The following is a 19,761-nucleotide window of genomic DNA, read 5'->3' as shown; positions in this document are numbered from 1 at the left end:
TCTTCCACTAAGAATTCCAAATCTGTCTGTCTGTCTGTCTGTCTGTCTGTCTGTCTGTCTGTCTGTGTCTCTCTCTCTCTCTCTCTCTCTCTCTCTCTCTCTAGTAGTCAGTAAATAGAATAAAATCAGTGTATACAAGTAGTCTAGTGGAGACGTATGCAGTACAATGCTTCGCTTTACATATAACCAGGCATGAATATAGATTGATATTAATATATATTACTCTCTACTTCGCATAATGTATATTAACTATACATAATATGTACATAAAGGATGTAATAATGGCATATAAAATATTGTTATTGATTTATGAAGTCTTCAGACTGCCTGTGAGTTATTGGAGGTTGTTACTTTCAGTCGGAATGACGTTTCCGAGCTCTGATATGATACCTTAAATGTATTTTATTTTACTTTATTTCAAATGTATTTTCAGAAATACAGAAATATTAGATCTGTTTGTACATGTCCCGTATATTGTATGTGTTGTGTAGTAGGGGTATCTGACTGACTCTGGGCCCGTTAACACCAGCGATGATGCTGTTCTCTGTGTTACAGACAGTGGTCGCTGTACTGAGCGGGCTGACATGGATTACCCTCCAGCTCCTCTGTTTATCTACTAAATCACATCTAGTTGTTGTTTTGGAATTATTGCGTTTTGTTTTGCTACCGGTTTGCGTACATTAATAATCAATTCTGCGTTTTATATCAGTAAAACATGCAGATGTCTGAGTTAAAAAGCGGGTTTATATTTGTAAACTAGGCCTTGCGGGACCTCGGTCTTTCTCGCGGATTTCAGCCGGGATGATGCGCATGGTTCTCGGTTAAAAAGGCGACACTCCACACTCGGTAGGGACCGACAACCGTTGCGGGTTCCAAAGGCTTTGTGTTTTTTAAATTTTTTGCTGCCGTTCCAGATGTATAAAACCCACTTCGTCACTTATTTAAGCATGTTTAGTATTTAATTTGGTTGTAGCTAATTCTGGTTTCTACAGTATTATAGTTAAGTCGAACTTTTAACATACGTTAAATGTGGCTATAATAGATAGCCAACGAGAGTGCACCGTTAGCATGCTAGCAGGCTAATAGTTGCCGATATCATATATTTAATATTGCCAGTAATTAGCCACCTAGAGATGCCTTTATGGATTCGTAAATATAGAATCGCTTTATAAATATTATATTTTGCACATATAAATCTGAGTAGCAAGCTAACTAAATTCATTTAACGGTTAGCTAGCAGCTTGCTAACCTGTTAGCGCGCTTGTATTTATTGTGTACGTTTTTATGCTGTGTAGCTAGCATTAGCTCCATACGTTTATTTCCAGGTTAGAATTTATTTATATACCGTTGCGAATTAAAATAAAAGACTTGTCTAAATAAACGTTAATGCATTAAAATATTCCATGATGCATAATAAATAACGGGGCATGTAAGTGCAGTGTAAACAGAGCCACATTAGGTAAAAGTTCATATGAAAGTTTCTGTATTGTATTATTATTTAGCTGGAGCATCAAATTCTGTAGCAAAAATGGTGTAAAAAATTATATTCCATGGATGGATAGGGTGGCTGATTGTGCACAACAGAAGTATTTAGTTATATATTTCTATTATTTACAGTAATTATTATAAAGCGTTTATTTAGTTTTCTTCTTTATTAATTCACACCGCAAAAATGCTTCCCTGCAGAAAATATGTTGCACGATTTGTCCAAAAAAGGACCATTTAGTAAATATTTAAAGACTGGATTATCAATCTAAAACCATCAGTTCATAAGATGCACTTAATTATGCTATAGATCTAACTTTTATAAGTCTGTCAGTAATATAATGTCCCAGTATAAATAACCTGTTATAATAAAGGTGTTCTTTTTCCAGTGTTGTTATTAAGGTTCATTTTAGACTAACACTGGTTCTTCATTTCATTGTAACTGTGTACACCTACCTGTGGTGCTCAGATGAGGCTGTGTAGACATGTAGCTTTGTTTTGATGTTGTTCTTTGAATGGCTTCATAGTTTACATTAGAAATCAGTAGTCAGTGATAAATAACAGTTTATTTCTTGGTTGTCATGATTATTATTTACAATTATGATTATTTATTTAATATGTTTGATAAACAGAGTGTTAGTGTTTTAAATGACACAGTTGGTGCTTTTTATTTTGTGACTTTTACTTGTTTGTCTGCATTGATATAAGCCTGTTATGTGTTTAAAATTATGAAGTCACATTTTGCATTTTTTTTTTTTATTAGCAAGGTTCTACTTAAAACTACTGGCTTGGTTGCAGTTCAGGCTTCTTCTTTTTTTAATCAGAAAACCTGCTGTGAGCAGTATCTCGAGTTACATAGTAATTGCACAATTAACACAGCATTCTTAGTACAGCATTGGATAAATGTGTATAATAAAAAAACAAATGCCAATTCTGTGTCTGAAAAGACACAGAAGGCTGTTATTTTTTTAGTAAACAGAATGATCGGCATACTTTGGGAGCTCCTTTTGCAGACTTACTATGCTTATTGGATATGGATTAGGTTTTTATTTGTTTAAGTGGCTTTGTCATGCAGATTTGGGATTAATTTTGTTCATGTTCTTACAGAGTTCTTTTTGCTTTCTCAACAGATGCCAAATGGAGGAAAGTACCAGGTGCCGGGTTTAACTGCAGCGTAAGCCTAGAGGATTTTCCCATGTGTACCTTGTTTGGGTGAATGTGGCACATACTGGAATTCTGACTGAGTTTCACTCATCGACCTGGACCATTGTATACGTCCACACTTTAAAACCAAGGACACTGTGGTGCCTCAACAAGATCAAGCTGAATCATTTCTTTCTGCTGAAATAGTCTGTCCACCACTTCAGTATGGCGTCTGTTCCTGTGTACTGTTTGTGCCGACTTCCTTACGATGTCACACGCTTTATGATTGAGTGTGATGTTTGTCAAGATTGGTTTCATGGAAGGTAGGTTTATATTTATTTATTATTTTGCCATACGTTTTCTGAAGCCGCATCTTACAGTACTGCTGTGATTATAGTTGTGTTGGAGTGGAAGAGGATAAATCAGCAGATATTGACCTGTATCACTGTCCTAACTGTCAAGTGACACATGGACCCTCTGTCAGTAAGTACCAGCTTTTTTCTTCTTAGCTGCGGTTATTTTCTTCTTTTTGTCTAGGAGACCTGAGTGATTGAGTTAGTAATAAAACTATTCTGTACGCTTTTAATCACAATCCAGTTTTATTCCAAATTAATTTTTCGGAGCATTTCTAGGCTGTTCTTCTTATGTAACGTGAACCTGTGTTATTACTATGACTCTAGTACTAGGGACTCAAGTTTCGTCCATTATTAGTCCCAGAAAAACCACCACAGTGAAATAAAAAAAAAAATGCTAGTGTCTAGTGTTTGAGTTGCATATACTGAGTATTTTGTTATTGTTTCTTTTTCAGTGCGTAAGCGACGTGGAACCTCTAAGCAGTCTGATGGCTCGGGAAGCAGGAGAGATTCAGGGCGACCTGTAAAGACAGGCAGTGCCCAGTTTGTCAGGGAGTTACGGAGCCGCAATTTTCCAAGGTACTTCTTTATTTGCTTTGTCTGTTCACAGCTTTTACATTCTTCAAGTTTTTAAGACCCTACATAAAATATGTATGTACAGTCATCACGATATAACTAAACCAGTGAACAAAAGCACTCATTTACCTGTTAAATGGTTAATGTGTGTGGAAAGGGGTTTGTTTAATTAGTGTTTGATTTTTATTTTAGTGCTGATGATGTTCTACTAAAGCCGACTGGAGCTCAGCTCACTGTCGACTTCCTGGAGGAGCGCTCCTTCAGCGTTCCAGTGCTGGTTTTAAGAAGGGATGGACTGGGCATGAGTCTGCCCCCTGCGTCTTTCTCTGTGTCTGATGTGGAGCATTATATCGGTAAACATGTGTACTCAGTTGCACTCTGTCTTATCAGATTCTAAGTAGCTCTAACTGATCTGAATTTCTGATTAGTACATCATATAAAGTATTGAGGAAAGTTCTTTGTCTTGTTGTAGGTAGCGAGAAAGAAATCGATGTGATTGACGTGATCCGGCAGGCAGACCTGAAGATGAAACTTGGGGAATTTGGTGAATATTATAACAGCCCCAACAGAGACAGAGTGCTTAATGTTATAAGCCTGGAATTTTCAGATACCAGGTAAACAGCAACATCATTTTCTAACTGAAGATAGATTAGATGGATAGATTCTAATTTAAATTTGTCATTGCTCGGTACATTTACAAGGCAATGAAATGAAGTTAGCATCTACCAGAAGTGCAAATACTAGCACTGCAAAAAGGTCTGTAAATGTACATATCTTTAGATAGTATAATAATTATAGCTATAGCTATTTACATATGATATTAGGTCTATAAACATGGTGGTAAACATGATTATAATAATAACTTTAATATTAATAAGCATCAGTGGGAATTCTAGGTGTATAAGATATAAATAATAATATGTAGAATATGTAACTATACAATAGAAATGTTGGAAATTCTGTGTATTGCTTTTAATAGACTTGTACATTAACACACTCTCTACTTGCCTGTAGGTTATCTAACCTGGTCGAGACACCAAAGATTGTAAGAAAGCTATCATGGGTGGAAAACCTCTGGCCAGAGGAGTCAGTGTTCGAGAGGCCGAATGTACAGAAATACTGCCTCATGGGCGTGAAGGACAGCTACACAGACTTCCACATCGATTTTGGTGGAACTTCTGTGTGGTACCATGTGCTACGGGTAAGCACCCATGCGCATTTTAATAATGTTTAAGTGAACGTTAGCAGTTCAGTGTTTTGAAAGTTAATCCTGTTTATAATTTGTTTATAAAGGGTGAGAAGATATTCTACCTAATCCGCCCAACACCTGCTAACCTGGCACTGTTTGAGTGCTGGAGTTCTTCCTCCAATCAGTATGAGCTCTTCTTTGGGGACCAAGTAGACATGTGCTACAAATGCTCACTCAAGCAGGGAAATACTCTCTTTATCCCAACTGGTATGAAGAGCTACTTTGCTTTTTGAATGATATGATGATGTTTATATTGCTGTTTTCTATGTCTGATATTTTCTATGGAAAATTACATGAGGTTTCAAACTAACTATTAGAATAAATGTTTGATTTTTCATCATCTGCTGAGTGAAGAATTGTAATGAGAAGAATTATTTCCAGACAGTTGTGCGAGCCAAAAATGTACAATTATTTTGTTGTGGTAGTACCTGTTTATTTCTATGGATCTTTATTTCTATGGATCTTTGAGATAATCAGATACTGGAATTCCTATGATCTTATGTTATGGTCCTGTGCACTCGTCCTCCATCAGGGTGGATCCATGCAGTTCTTACTCCTGTTGACTGCCTGGCGTTTGGTGGAAATTTCCTTCACAGCCTCAGCATCGACATGCAGCTTCGGTAAGATGTTTTAAATCATTCAGGTTTTCAGTTTGGTGTATGAGATTTAGTCATTTAGACACATTTTTAATACTGGACAAAGACTTCTCTAAGGAAAAGACCACTAAACCTTTTTTAAGTACTTTGTCCATTCTTACAAAATAATAAAAATACAATATGAAACAGCAGATGTTAAGTGCTGGTGTAGTTATAGTGCTGTTTAATTTAAAAACGTTCTTCAACAGTATTAAAATGCTGTGCCTGTCAACAATTCATATCAAAAGTTATTCACTTAAGTTGGTTTTCATTTTTTTTGTTTTTAGAGCATATGAAATAGAGAAGAAACTGAGCACCGCAGACCTGTTTAAGTTCCCTAACTTTGAGACGGTGTGCTGGTACGTTGGCAAGCACCTGCTCGACACCTTCAGAGGTAAGCCCTTCCAGTGGTGTGTTAAATGTTTAAGAAGGAAATGATGCAATGTAGGTACCTTAGGTTCTGTAGTTGTAAATGAAACTTCCTTCGAAATCAAGTTTTGCTTCCGGGTTTTGCTAGCCTGAACATGACATAAGGACTCATGAGGCCATGCTGTGATATAAACACTGACTTTTTAAAGTAAGGTATTGCAGTCACATTACCAAAAAGGATCATATTCTCAACCCAATCAGTTTTGCAAAGTGTTTTTTTTCTTGGACGTTTCCAACTCTTGACAAACAAGCTTTTTTTTTTTTTTACTAAAACATGCTGCTGTGTTGAATCCATTGTAGGTCTGAGGGAAAATCGCCGTCATCCTGCCTCTTATCTGGTCAATGGAGCCAAGGCTCTAAATAATGCTTTTCGAACCTGGACACGCAAAGAGGTAATTTGTGGAAAGATCTACAGCATTTAAGTGTTTACATAGGATAAACCTTAACAATATGTGTAAGATGATACTCTAAATGAATGTCAGTCCCGTATTTTGCCTTCTTGAAATTCTTTTATTCTTGTATTCCGTATGTAGATGTCCGACAGGCCGATAGCACCCTGCCTGAAAATATAATACACTGAATATATGATTATAGTATTATTAGAAAACAGCAAAATGTAAGTCCTATAGTGCTGTCGTGGGAAGAAAGGTTTTGTTGTGACGTTCTGTTCATTAACACATCAAACGGGTTTATCAGTTTCTAAAACAACGAGAGAACCTGTTTGTTAAAACACCATTAAATAAAATTCAGTGCTACATTGAAAGCAGACTACAAATACAGCAAAAAGGTGAAAAACCTATGAACCACCTTGTCTGCACTGTTTAGGTTGTGGTGTTTGCACTTGTGTTCTTTGTTAGACCGTGGTCCTGAAGGAGTGTTGTTTTGTTTCAATATGTACTTGTAACTGAAATGACAAAGTCTCTTAAATCTTGAGCACTTTAGCACTTTGAGCACTTCGAAAATGCCTAGCACAGTGTGTAATATGGAATTTAAGGTGCAACCTGCTAAGTCACCTGGTCAGTTATTAATACATACTGATAGCCCTAATTTGCTTTTTGATCTCTTTTGACCATCTTTGCTTTTCGATCTCAGGTCCACAATGCATTTTTAAGGCTCAGTAATTCTTGTACATCAAGCAATCAGTACATGACTCCAGTAGCATATCCAGCTAATTGTATTTGTTTTTATTTGCTCATTAGTCCTTGGTAGACCATGAGGATGAGATTCCAGAAAACATTAATACTCAACAGCTGGTGAAAGACCTTGCAAGAGAGATTCGGCTTGTAGAGGTGAGTCCCTCTGTTCTGCTCTGTTGTCTTCAGTAGGAGAGTGTTACCCAACACATTTAAACAAGTCTAGTGTTATTTGTATGTTTTCTTTACAGGATATTTTCCAGCATAACATAAACAGAAGTGGAGCTCCCTTCGGTGGACCACAGGCCCCTCCAACTCTTCACCCCAAAGCACCATTAACCACTCCCCTCACCTCCGGCAGACCCCCAGGTAAAAAGCGAGGCCCCAAACCCAAGGACGGGGTCGGAGGTGGGGGCGTCGGTCCTCCTGGGGTCAAGAAAAAGGGACAGAAGATTAAGATGGAGGCAGGAGAGTTAGATCTGCTAGAGATCCATACTAAACACACCATGAAGAAATTTCAGCCAGGAAATAAAGCCAAGAACAAAAGCAAGGTAGATTTATTTGCCGTGTTCAACTGCACACATCCTCTGGTGGTCCTCTAGGTTCTCACTGTGGTTTGTTTCTTTTTAAAAGATGGAGCTTTCTGGTGCCTGTGAAGAGGACTTTGAAGGGAAAATCAATAAGAGCAAGCTCAAACTGGTTCTGACCAATGGCAAGATACAAGGGTATGACCGGGCTTTAATAACGTGCAGTATCACATGTCTCCTGCACTATAGTGGTTATAATGGTGGAGTTTTGCTCGTTGTTAGAATGGAAGTGTGATTCATCTTTTTTGTCCTTTTTAGGAAAAAGGGGGGACGCTTAGGCAGCACTAATGGTGCAGGTCACACCGCTCAGTTCCAGCCTCTAACAAGCAGCTCGGCTCTGTCTTCAGACTTTGACTCTGAAGATGAGCTCCAGATTGATGAAAGTCCCCCACCTCGCCGCAGGCCATCCCTACCTAGCAAAAAGAAACTGCCTGGTGGGTTTATGTACATTTTCTTGTCATTCACAGGTTCATATAATTGTGACTATCAAAATACACGTAAATTATTATGAGTAAATTATTATATATTAACATATACAGGGGTTGGACAATGAAACTGAAACACCTGTCATTTTAGTGTGGGAGGTTTCATGGCTAAATTGGACCAGTCTGGTGGCCAATCTTCATTAATTGCACATTGCACCAGTAAGAGCAGAGTGTGAAGGTTCAATTAGCAGGGTAAGAGCACAGTTTTGCTCAAAATATTGCAATGCACACAACATTATGGGTGACATACCAGAGTTCAAAAGAGGACAAATTGTTGGTGCACGTCTTGCTGGCGCATCTGGTCACTCGTGCCAATGCCAAACGTTGGTTTCAATGGTGCAAGGAGCGCAAATCTTGGGCTGTGGACAATGTGAAACATGTATTGTTCTCTGATGAGTCCACCTTTACTGTTTTCCCCACATCCGGGAGAGTTACGGTGTGGAGAAGCCCCAAAGAAGCGTACCACCCAGACTGTTGCATGCCCAGAGTGAAGCATGGGGTGGATCAGTGATGGTTTGGGCTGCCATATCATGGCATTCCCTTGGCCCAATACTTGTGCTAGATGGGCGCGTCACTGCCAAGGACTACCGAACCATTCTGGAGGACCATGTGCATCCAATGGCGGTGCCGTGTATCAGGATGACAATGCACCAATACACACAGCAAGACTGGTGAAAGATTGGTTTGATGAACATGAAAGTGAAGTTGAACATCTCCCATGGCCTGCACAGTCACCAGATCTAAATATTATTGAGCCGCTTTGGGGTGTTTTGGAGAAGCGAGTCAGGAAACGTTTTCCTCCACCAGCATCACGTAGTGACCTGGCCACTATCCTGCAAGAAGAATGGCTTAAAATCCCTCTGACCACTGTGCAGGACTTGTATATGTCATTTCCAAGACGAATTGACGCTGTATTGGCCGCAAAAGGAGGCCCTACACCATACTAATAAATTATTGTGGTCTAAAACCAGGTGTTTCAGTTTCATTGTCCAAACCCTGTAGATGAGGTGGCTAAGTGGGTAGCACTGTCGCCTCACAGCAAGAAGGTCCTTTCTGTGTGGAGTTTGCATTTTCTCCCTGTGTCCGCTCCAATTTCCTCCCACAGTCCAAAGACATGCAAGTGAGGTGAACTGGAGATACTAAATTGTCCATGACTGTGTTCGATATGACCTTGTGACAGATTAACCTTGTGTAATGAGTGACTACCGTTCCTGTCATGAATGTAACCAAAGTGTAAAACATGCCGTTAAAATCCTGATAAACAAACAAACAAACATATAGATGATATCCATCACACAGAAGCTGATATTGTTTTTTATATTTTTATAAAATACATTTCTGCTCTGCAGTTGGTCTTCCCAGGAAGCTACCACGAGCCAAACCGTGCTCTGACCCACACAGAGTCAGAGAGCCTGGTGAGGTGGATTTTGACATTGAAGTAAGCTTGAGCTCTGTTTATCACACGTAACGGATAAGTTGCTTCAGGTGTTGCGTTGTATGTGACGTATTTCTGTGCCGCTCAGGAGGACTACACGACAGACGAAGAGATGATTAATGTGCAGGGAATAAAGGCTGGAGCAGGAGGAATTCTGGATTTGCTTAAGGCCAGCAAACAGGTGGCTGGTCTTGACCGGGGTCTCAGGTAAGGAAACGGCTGAACCAAGTTCTTGATTCCTTCTGCTTGGTGCAATATTATGTGAAAAACATAATACGGTTGTGTTTACTATGACATCCTTGCTGGTGCTGGTGCAGTTCCATTCTAAGAAAAGCCTAAACAATTATGGTGTTGGTCTGGTTTTAGTCTCTGAATGCAAAATAGCAAAGGCTCCCTCTCCCAATCGCTGTTTTTCAGCTGTGCGCAGCAGCATGCTGGCAAGATTTCACGTTACTTATGAGACATAGACGTGTTGAATGGGGGAAAAACGATCCGCAACTGATTCTGCTGATTAGCAGCTTGTTGTTGTGTAACTAAATTTAATTTTGGTGACACAGGAAACTGAAGTAAAAATAGATCAACATAGAAATGAATCCAAACATCATTTAAATGTTACAAGTACTAACAAGCAATTGTTTTTTTATTTATTTTTTATTTTTTATTTTTATTTTTTTATAAATTTAGCGTGTTCAATTTCATCCCATCTATCATCCTCTCATTAGTGCGAATTCCTGCTCCTGATTGGGGCTGACGAGGCCGTTCCACGCCTCCTCCGAAACGTGCACAGCCAATCGACCGTCTTATCACCCACACTTGACGAGTGTAGCGTGGCAGAGTACTGTGCACGGAGGATCACACACCCCGCCACACCCCCTCCCGTCTCCATACAGGCGCCACCAACCAGCCAGCAGAGGGCGCAACCGCCCCGTTCCTGAGAGAGCATCCCCTACGGTCTCAAGTCCCGCCCCCCACCCGGACAACAGGCCAATCGTTGTCCATAGCCGCCCAGCCTCGACCGTGAAGGCAGAGCTGGATTTGAAACGACGCTCCTTCGAAATCCAGCCCTGGTTGCAGCGCGTCTCTTTTTACCGCTGCGCCACCTGAGCGGCTCTAACAAGCAATTGTTTAATTGGGATTTTTTTATGCTTGTGCTTAAACGTTCAAAACGTGTTGGCTTTATTTCCAGTCTAATGCAATTTTGACTTCTAATTGTTTCATTTTTTTTATGAACAAACAGGACAAGCTTCCCAAAGATGTAAATTCAATGCTATTGCAGTAATAGGGCTGTTTTTAAACCTATAGCATAATCAAAAGCGTTTGCTTTCTGTGTCCTTATGTAGCGAGGAAGCACCAGCCTCTCCCAGTACCCGCGATGCTATCCAAGGCATGCTGTCCATGGCCAATCCCCCTTCTTCTTCATCCTCTTCCTCCTCCTCCTCCTCTTCCTCTTCTTCATCCTCCTCTCCGCTGTCTATGTCTGGAGAGGGCGAGAGGCTGGGGGCCATGAAGAACAAAGTCAGGAGGGCGATGTGGGCCGGTGCTGCAGAAAAGAAGACTGAGAAGAGAACCACCATTCAGAGGCCAGGCAAGCGAACCATCAAACGGCCTAAACACCTCAGCGACGAGGACAGCACGGATGAGCAGGAGACGCTGGGCACCTGTTTCAAAGACTCAGACTATGGTGGGTTCAGAATTGAGATTTTGCAGCTTTGTCATGTGTATGGTCAGGGTCCCTTTTCTGTCAACGCTGTACTCTAAATCAGCTTCTCCCCCACTTTATATAGCAAATATAGTGTGTTTCTATATAGGTGTCATTGTCTTACTGCTGTATAATAGTAATTGCATTACATAGTCAATAATTTTCTTTTTATTCCACTTGTTTTTCAAGCAACCTACATTTTGTCTATGGTTTTTTATGCAACCCAGTTGCCTGGGTCAGAAAAACAAACAATGCATTTTTCTCTCTGTACTATCTGGTCCCACTGTGGTTTACAAGATGTAACAAAGCCTCCACGAGGGACCGTTCGTGTACAAGTTTATTTAATTATTATAATTTTTCTCAGCGACACATTTTTTTCGGCTCGCAACCCAGGGTTTGAAAAACTCTGTTCTACTCGATTTCATCCCCAGGTGGGGCGGTCCCAGGTCCTTTTTGTGTGGAGTTTGCATGTTCTCCTTGTGTCTGTGTGTGTTTACTTCGGGTGCTTCGGTTTCCTCCCACAGTCCAAAGACATGCAAGTGAGGTGAATTGGAGATACAAAATTGTCCATGACTGTGTTTGATATAACTTTGTGTGAACTGATGAACCTTATATGTGTAACGAGTAACTACCGTTCCTGTCATGAATGTAACCAAAGAGTAAAACATGACGTTAAAATCCTAATAAACAAACAAACAAACTACTCGAATTTATTCCGCTAGCACACCAGCGCAAAGATTCTGAACTCCTCGGTTCGAAACTCGGCATTGCCACCGGTCGGCTGGGCAGCACCTAGCAGGCATAATTGGCAGTGCCTGCAGGGCGGGATGACCGGACTATGTGGGTGGGGTCTTCAAATGCTGTGTAAGAACCCTGGTGTCTGTGCAAAGTGCATGGGTGAAAAAGGGTTCCGCTAAGGGCTGTGCGCAGGTCGGAGGAGGCGTGCCGGGCAACAACGTACCCACCTCGACTGCAATCAGGGATCCTCCAGCAGCCGAAGACAAACTGACTACGCTAAAATTGGGAGAAAATTGGAGAAAATGCATAAATAAAATAGAAAAAAAATAGAAACAAAACCTCCTTCACATTTTGTCTTGTTTATGGAGGATTTTTATTCCCAAAAAGCTCTTTAAATAAAGAAATTTGGAATAGCTCCAGCTCTGATGCTATCACCAGGGCTAAACTTAAAAGCCTTAAAATCCTTTCAGGATTGTTAATTTTTTCCGGCTTAATTGTCCTATTCTCTTTCCTAGTGTACCCTTCCTTAGAGTCTGACGAGGAGGATCACACAAAGTCCAAAATGAAAAGAAAAAGGAACTGGGATGATACACCATGGAGCCCTAAAGGTACCATTTTACACCAACTGTTTTCCTTCCAAATTCTCCCGCAGCCATACAAGCTTTTTGTATAATACATGACATCTTTGTTACCGCTCACAGCTCGAGTGACTCCCACACTGCCTAAGCAGGAACGGCCGGTGCGGGAGGGTGTCCGGGTCGCCTCGGTGGAGACCGGTCTCGCTGCAGCTGCTGCCAAACTGGCACAACAGGTGAGCACAGAGCCTCCAAGCAGGTCTTAGTGTTAGTTATCCAGTGATTTTCATCTGACCTCTTTTTCTTTAACGTTAGGAGCAGCAGAAAACCACGACTAAGAGAAAATACACGAAAAAGAAGATCCCTCAAGAGAAAGTACACCCAGCAACTTCTCACCTCCAGCTGCAGCCAGATTCTGGCCCGATGTCGCCTCCACTGCCCTCTGAGCCTCCATTGGACTGTATCACAGAGGAGAGACGAGTCGAGACATACTCAGCCAGCCTGCTGGACCATGAATACACAGCAGGACCGGGCCCTTTTGGCCCAGGTGGCCCCAGGGGAAGCGCTGCCATGGCTCCAGGCGTGTTCCTTACCTCCAGGCGACCTTCTCTTTCCCCACAGAACAGCAGCAGCTACTCTCCGTCTGCACCCTCACCCGCCGGGATGGCAAGCCCCGGGGCTGCTGGGGCAGGACAAGGTAAATGTGGGAACACGTCCAGATCCAGTAGGGGGGTGGTTTAGCTAAAAATGAATGTCCTGGCAAGTTTAAATTTGCTTGATGATAGTACAACAAAGGTACAACAGAGGTGATTTGAATAAACACCATAACATTAAAACCACCTCATTGTTTTTACACTCACTGTCCATTTTATCAGCTCCACTTACCATATAGAAGCACTTTGTAGTTCTACAATTACTGACCGTAGTCCATCTGTTTCTCTGCATGCTTTGTTAGCCCCCTTTCATGCTGTTCTTCAATGGTCAGGACTTTTCCAGGACCACCACAGAGCAGGTATTATTTAGGTGGTGGATAATTCTCAGCACTGCAGTGACACTGACATGGTGGTGGTTTGTTAGTGTGTGTTGTGCTGGTATGAGTGGATCAGACACAGCAGCGCTGCTGGAGTTTTTAAACACCTCACTGTCACTGCTGGACTGAGAATAGTCCTCCAACCAACAGCGCCCCGTGGGCAGCGTCCTGTGACCACTGATGAAGGTCTAGAAGATGACCGACTCAAACAGCAGCAATAGATGAGCGACCGTCTCTGACTTTACATCTACAAGGTGGACCAACTAGGTAGGAGTGTCTAATAGAGTGGACAGTGAGTGGACACGGTATTTAAAAACTCCAGCAGCGCTGCTGTGTCTGATCCACTCAAACCAGCACAACACACACTAACACACCACCACCATGTCAGTGTCACTGCAGTGCTGAGAATCATCCACCACCCAAATAATACCTGCTCTGTGGTGGTCCTGTGGGGGTCCTGAGCATTGAAGAACAGGGTGAAAGCAGGTTAAAAAAGTATGTAGAGAAACAGGTGTACTACAGTCAGTAATTGTAGAACTACAGAGTGCTTCTATATGGTAAGTGGAGCTGATAAAATGGACAGTGAGTGTAGAAACGAGGAGGTTATGTTATGATGTTATGGCTGATCTGTGTATATAGGTGATAATAAATAAAGTGATAATGTTTTCCACAGTTTTCTGTTAGCCCAGTTCTGTATGATGCATCTTCAAAATAAAGACTTTTTTTTACCTCCCCTCTAGGAAAACGTCCAAAGAAAGGACTTGCCACAGCTAAACAGAGACTGGGGAAGATTTTAAAAATACATCGCAACGGCAAGCTTCTTCTGTAAAGGACGCTGGGAAAGGTGAGAGTTTGTGATCTGCTCAGGAGCAACGGAAAAGTGGGAATAACCGATTCGCTGAAGGATGTGGAAGAGCGTTGCAGCTGTGTGACTGTATTTGAGGAAAAAAGAGCGAGAAAGACTGATTTTACTGTTATGATTGTGACTGTTGTGACTGTTTTATGTAAAATATTCTATTTGTCATTTTAAAGCTCAATACCTCCTTTTTTTAGCATGCGTTTTTATTACTCGTTTATTTAACTTTTAGTTATCGTCTTCAATTAATGTCCTATTACGTTTTGTTTGCATTTTGTAAGAATATAGAAGCTCTTCAGCACTTGCGGGGCTCCAGTCTTCATCGCTGTAATATTATTTATAGACTGCTTATTAGATATGTAAATTGGTTGAATTGTAAACTAGATGTTTGCGGTCAGTAGCAGTGAATTATGAAGCTCTGTTTTTTCTACTTTAACAAAGGTTTTCATTTTCATGTGATGATAAAGCCTGGACAGTAAGTCGCAGGCAGGAGTGGTCGATACGCCGAGAAGTGTATGCCATCCATTAGTTTTTGTAACGCCAGCAAAAGTCTGTGATTTGTTTGTGACAAACTGTTAAATAAAAAAAATAGATTAAATAAAAGGACAGTTTTTAGTAAAAAGTTGAATTAAAAATGCAGGTGGCCTAGTGTTGACATTGACAGCAATACCTTCAGACGTACTTTGTGATTATTAACAACATCCCTGTATTGACCCCCACCCCCATGTGCAATCAATTAAAATAATTGATATATGACAAGGCAAGATTTACTCTCAGCCATACGGACGTTTTTCTTTTAGACACTGCAACAGTAAAATAGTTCTAAATTCTTACATACAGTTAATGATTGATGTCTTTATTAAGTGTCAAAGCCCAAAGCTACATTCGAGTTGTTAGGCTGAGCTCGAATTGCCAGTGAAAATCCAGGCGGGTCTAAAATGACTCTCATCTGGCCTTTAGGCTAGCAAAGCTTTCTAAAAAGTCTTGGATCGTTTTGAGATTCCACATAGGAATTTAGAGTATGAATAGAGAGAAGAATAGATAATAAGTTTGTTCAGGAGTCTGTTGTGCATACAAGGACGTTTTTGCCATCCATCAGAAAACATTCATATTTGTTGCTGATTTGTCACAGACAGTGAGCTGGTGTTTGCCCCACATGATTAGTAGACTTGCATTAAAAAAAATGCTTTTCTTCATAATACTGTCTGGGTTTGCCTTCCTGTCTCCATCTTAAACACAGTGGCTTACGAATATCTTAGTAGCTGCAATTGTTTAATATTCTTTTAATTTTTTCATCAATCTACTGCTGAAATTATTAGTCTTCAAGTTTAAACATACCAAAGGTTTGTTACACTGTCTAGCAATTATTGTGACACTTGTTAGCTTTTGCTGTAGTAAATAAGTACATGTAGTAAATAATATTTGCACAGTCTTTACTGTGATTTTTGTTTCTTACATGCACCATTCAAATTTTTACTGAAAACGCAGCTCTTTGGGCGCTCGGGTGGCACAGCAATAAAACATGCTAACCCACCCCATCTCAGCTCTGCTATCGGCTGGCTATGTATTGGAGAGTAGTGTGTGACTCTGCATACTGATCCCTGTTAACCTGTTAACCTGATTTGTGCAAGTGAAAAGAAGCGCCTGGCTTATACACACACGTTTGATGGGGCTGTGTGTTAAGTACAGCCCTCCTCAGTCAGGGTAGGGTCTAGGGTCTATGACTAGATTATGAGAAAAGGGAATAAATGCATTAATTTTGTATACTATTTGAAGAAAAAAAGTATCTGAAAGAAATGCTAGCTGTCATTAATTAAGCCTAAAACAATCTTCTATACCACTGGTCAAAGAAATAGAAACCACACTTGTGTGGCACAACCAGCAAATATAAAAGCCTGTTTTTGATGGATGCCGAAAAAGTCCTTCTGTACCTAACTTTTGTCCGAATTTAAATTAGTTTTAAACCTACATTTTTGTTTTATCTTGTAAATATAGTCCACTGATGTTGAATATGTTTTTGTTTTGTGTCTTACACAATTTAATGTGTACCATGCATCATCTAAACACAATCTCTATCATAAAATATTTAGCTTTTAGTTCTGGTTCAGCATTTGCTGACTTTCGGTTATGTGGATAGGACTAGAACTGAGCGGAGAACGATTCTGTTTTGTAGATCTGGATAAAAGAAATAAATTTCACTGTGAATGTTTTTTTTTTTTCTGCCAGCACAATAATCCTTCCCGACATTAGTGGACACATTATGTACAGAAAAGTTGGTAATAAATTTGCAGTCATATTTCTTCCTAAGAGATGAACGTTCTCCTTTCTCACCTTTATGCTAAAGATCTCGAGTGCTCACGTCTCACTGCTTGTTTTTAATGTATTGTTTTACGATAGTCTTGTAACATTTCTACTGATTAATATTAGCTTTGTAAATATCTATTTTTTTAGTCATCCGGCGCGGTCAGTAGGATGTCTCGATGTTGTCCAGCTCTTAGTTTCCTTCATGTGCATTCATGTATTTCTGTGTAGTTTCATCAGGAGTGGTGTGGTACTCTAGTAAAACTCTGCTAATGCATTTAAACCTGAATTAGTCTGGTGTGATGACCGGTTTGAAGGGGTATTGAGGTTTAGTGTACATAACTGGTGTCGTTTTTATAGTTACAATGAGAGGTGTCTTGCATTTAAATCTTAACATGTATAAAGACACGTTAATGTGAGAGTTTCATGGCAAGCTGTTTACTTTTGTTTTTTTCCACATTGTTGAGGTTATATGAAGTTGATGTTTCTCATTTTGTCTTTATTATTCCTTTACTGCTTTCCCTGTCAATAGTACACATGTACTGTAATGTTCATACATTTTCCCTTTTATGGATCAGTTGAACATCGGCTTTTTTAACTAAAATCTGTCTTTTCAGATATTTTATTTCCATTCATACTCTCATAAAAAGGGTGCTAAACTGGGGTTAAGTTCAGGGCATCAAGTATGAAAAAATTATCGTTTTCCTCGTATAAATATTCTAAAAAAGGAAGTAAAACTGGCACCATCAACAAATGAATACTGCCTCAAGTAAACACTTGATAAATACTGTGGAATAATTAATTGGCATTCCTAAAGTTCATAGAAATTGATGATTATTACTTACAAACGCTTTATCTGGATCTAAAATTAAACATGCCTGCAAGCCAGTAGAATTGATTGACGACATGCAATTCTACTACTTTACCTGCAGATGTCGCCAAAACAGCAACGAAGCAAGTTGACATCTGGTGACATCTACTGGTAAACAGTAGATTTGGCATGTTTATGTGAAAAACTGCTGGGTTTTGCAACAAGATTTGTTCCAAAGAAACCTTTGTATGATGAAACCAAATACCCTATTAATGCTTAGTATAGTTGCTACTTAACCATGTTGATACTTAACCATGGTGGTGTACTCTAGGCCAAGTCCATTATACTATTAGAGAATCAGCCTTGTGGTCGACCACTTAAATTAGTGTTCGCTAAAGACTCCTGTTGTACCTTTCAATACAAAAATTTCCATCAGCTTAAGAATGGAAAATGTCCCAGCATGGTACCGTTTCTTTTCTGGCAGTGCCTTGGATACTGTGACTGTAAAGTCTGATAACCAGTACCAGAGTAAAAAACGACAGCTTAATTTGCGGCTATTTATTTTCTTCTAAAGTTGCTGTTGGCCGCCTTCTATTTCAAATGATTGGGTTGTGCTTAAAAAGGGTAAGATTATAAAATACTGTAAATGAAATGGAAAATGTTCAGGCAGACCAGTACATCTAAAACTGTTCATTTTTAATTTTGTAATTCAAGGCCAATTAAACATTGCAATGTTATGTGTTGATCTTGTGATGACCTCTGTCTTAGGTGTGTGACCTCTTTCCAGTATATCCATTTCCTGTGTTTGTCTTGGATTAAACAACACTGTTCCTCTCAGGGTTTATTTTCTATCTGTAACACCATTTATGATGGAATTCAACATTACAAAGCATCACTTGTATGTCACGTGTACACTGTCACCACTTTAAAGACATTTGTAAATTCAATCCATGGCATCTTGGTTATCGGACACATTGGTTTTGTGTAAGCCAGCTGATGTCTCTCACCGTCTGTTTTTTTGAAAGCTCAATTTTTCAAACAAGCTTAATTAAAGAATATTTTTTAAAGTTGTATGTTGTGTCATTTATCCATTTAAATTTGCACATGTCTTTTAACTTTGTACAAAAGTGTATTTATAAGCATGAAAGTATTTTAGATAGCCAAAAGTATATAGAGACGTCTAAGTAATAATTAAGTTTAAACATTTCACACTGAATGCTAATTAAATATATAAAATACATTTAACCTTGTGGGTTTAAAATGCGCCTTTCTTTCCATGACTGTGCCTCTGTGTTAAAAAAGAGGTCCATAAAGACAGTGTATGATCACACAAATGCTCATTTGATGGAATGGGCACCAATTCGTACAGAAACATTCCAATATCCTTGCCATATAATGTATGCGCTTAGGACAAAAGTCATCATATCTTTTTTTTTTGCATTGACGTGTAAACTGTTTCAAAGAAGCAGCTCCACATCATGAAGCTCCCAGCTCCATCATTACGATCAGGTTATGATCCGAGGATTTTGGAGGCCAAGTTGACACTTTAAACTCTTTGTTCCTCAAACCATTTGTAAAGCATTTCTGCAGTGTGCCAGGGTGCATTATCCTGCTGAAAGAGGACATTGCCATTGGGAAAAAAATATTGTAATGAAGAAGTGTATTTGGTCATCAACAATATTTAGGCAGGTGGTTCATATTCATGAGAAAATAGCTTAATTACTGCGTATTCTACAAAGACATTCTAACATACACTAAATGGCCAAAAGTATGTGGACAGCCAATAATTAACTTTTCTCAAATGGTTGAGAAAGAACTGAGAAAAACTTTCAAGTACACCTTTAAGCTCAAGGTACAAATTTAAAGTCACACAATCTGTGGGTGGCTTAATGAAAATGAACTTCATGATATGATTCAGGATCCATGACCCTAGAATAGAATACAATACTGTAGAATACAATAGAATAGACTGCCTTTATTTGTCATATATACAGTGTATCACAAAAGTGAGTACACCCCTCACATTTCTGCAAATATTTCATTATATCTTTTCATGGGACAACACTATAGACATGAAACTTGGATATAACTTAGAGTAGTCAGTGTACAGCTTGTATAGCAGTGTAGATTAACTGTCTTCTGAAAATAACTCAACACACAGCCATTAATGTCTAAATAGCTGGCAACATAAGTGAGTACACCCCACAGTGAACATGTCCAAATTGTGCCCAAATGTGTCGT

At 39.7% G+C, this 19,761-nt stretch overlaps 1 protein-coding gene across 1 annotated transcript; it reads left to right on the top strand.

Annotated features, from left to right (window-relative positions):
- Nucleotides 1-621: 621 nt before the first annotated feature.
- phf8 (PHD finger protein 8) lies at nt 622-18,591 on the top strand. The gene is made up of 22 exons (XM_063014972.1): nt 622-846; nt 2,616-2,951; nt 3,026-3,111; nt 3,437-3,560; nt 3,750-3,910; nt 4,030-4,171; nt 4,572-4,758; nt 4,851-5,013; nt 5,339-5,426; nt 5,729-5,835; nt 6,171-6,262; nt 7,070-7,159; nt 7,255-7,554; nt 7,637-7,728; nt 7,849-8,024; nt 9,425-9,513; nt 9,599-9,717; nt 10,851-11,191; nt 12,463-12,555; nt 12,649-12,758; nt 12,838-13,219; nt 14,293-18,591. The coding sequence occupies exons 2-22, from the start codon at nt 2,854-2,856 to the stop codon at nt 14,379-14,381; spliced, it is 3,129 nt and encodes a 1,042-aa protein (XP_062871042.1). The 5' UTR covers nt 622-846; nt 2,616-2,853; the 3' UTR covers nt 14,382-18,591.
- The last annotated feature ends 1,170 nt before the right edge of the window (nt 18,592-19,761 follow it).

This window comes from Trichomycterus rosablanca, chromosome 19 (genome assembly GCF_030014385.1).
Source record: "Trichomycterus rosablanca isolate fTriRos1 chromosome 19, fTriRos1.hap1, whole genome shotgun sequence".
Lineage (NCBI taxonomy): Eukaryota > Metazoa > Chordata > Actinopteri > Siluriformes > Trichomycteridae > Trichomycterus > Trichomycterus rosablanca.
This window is presented reverse-complemented; position numbering and strand designations above follow the sequence as displayed.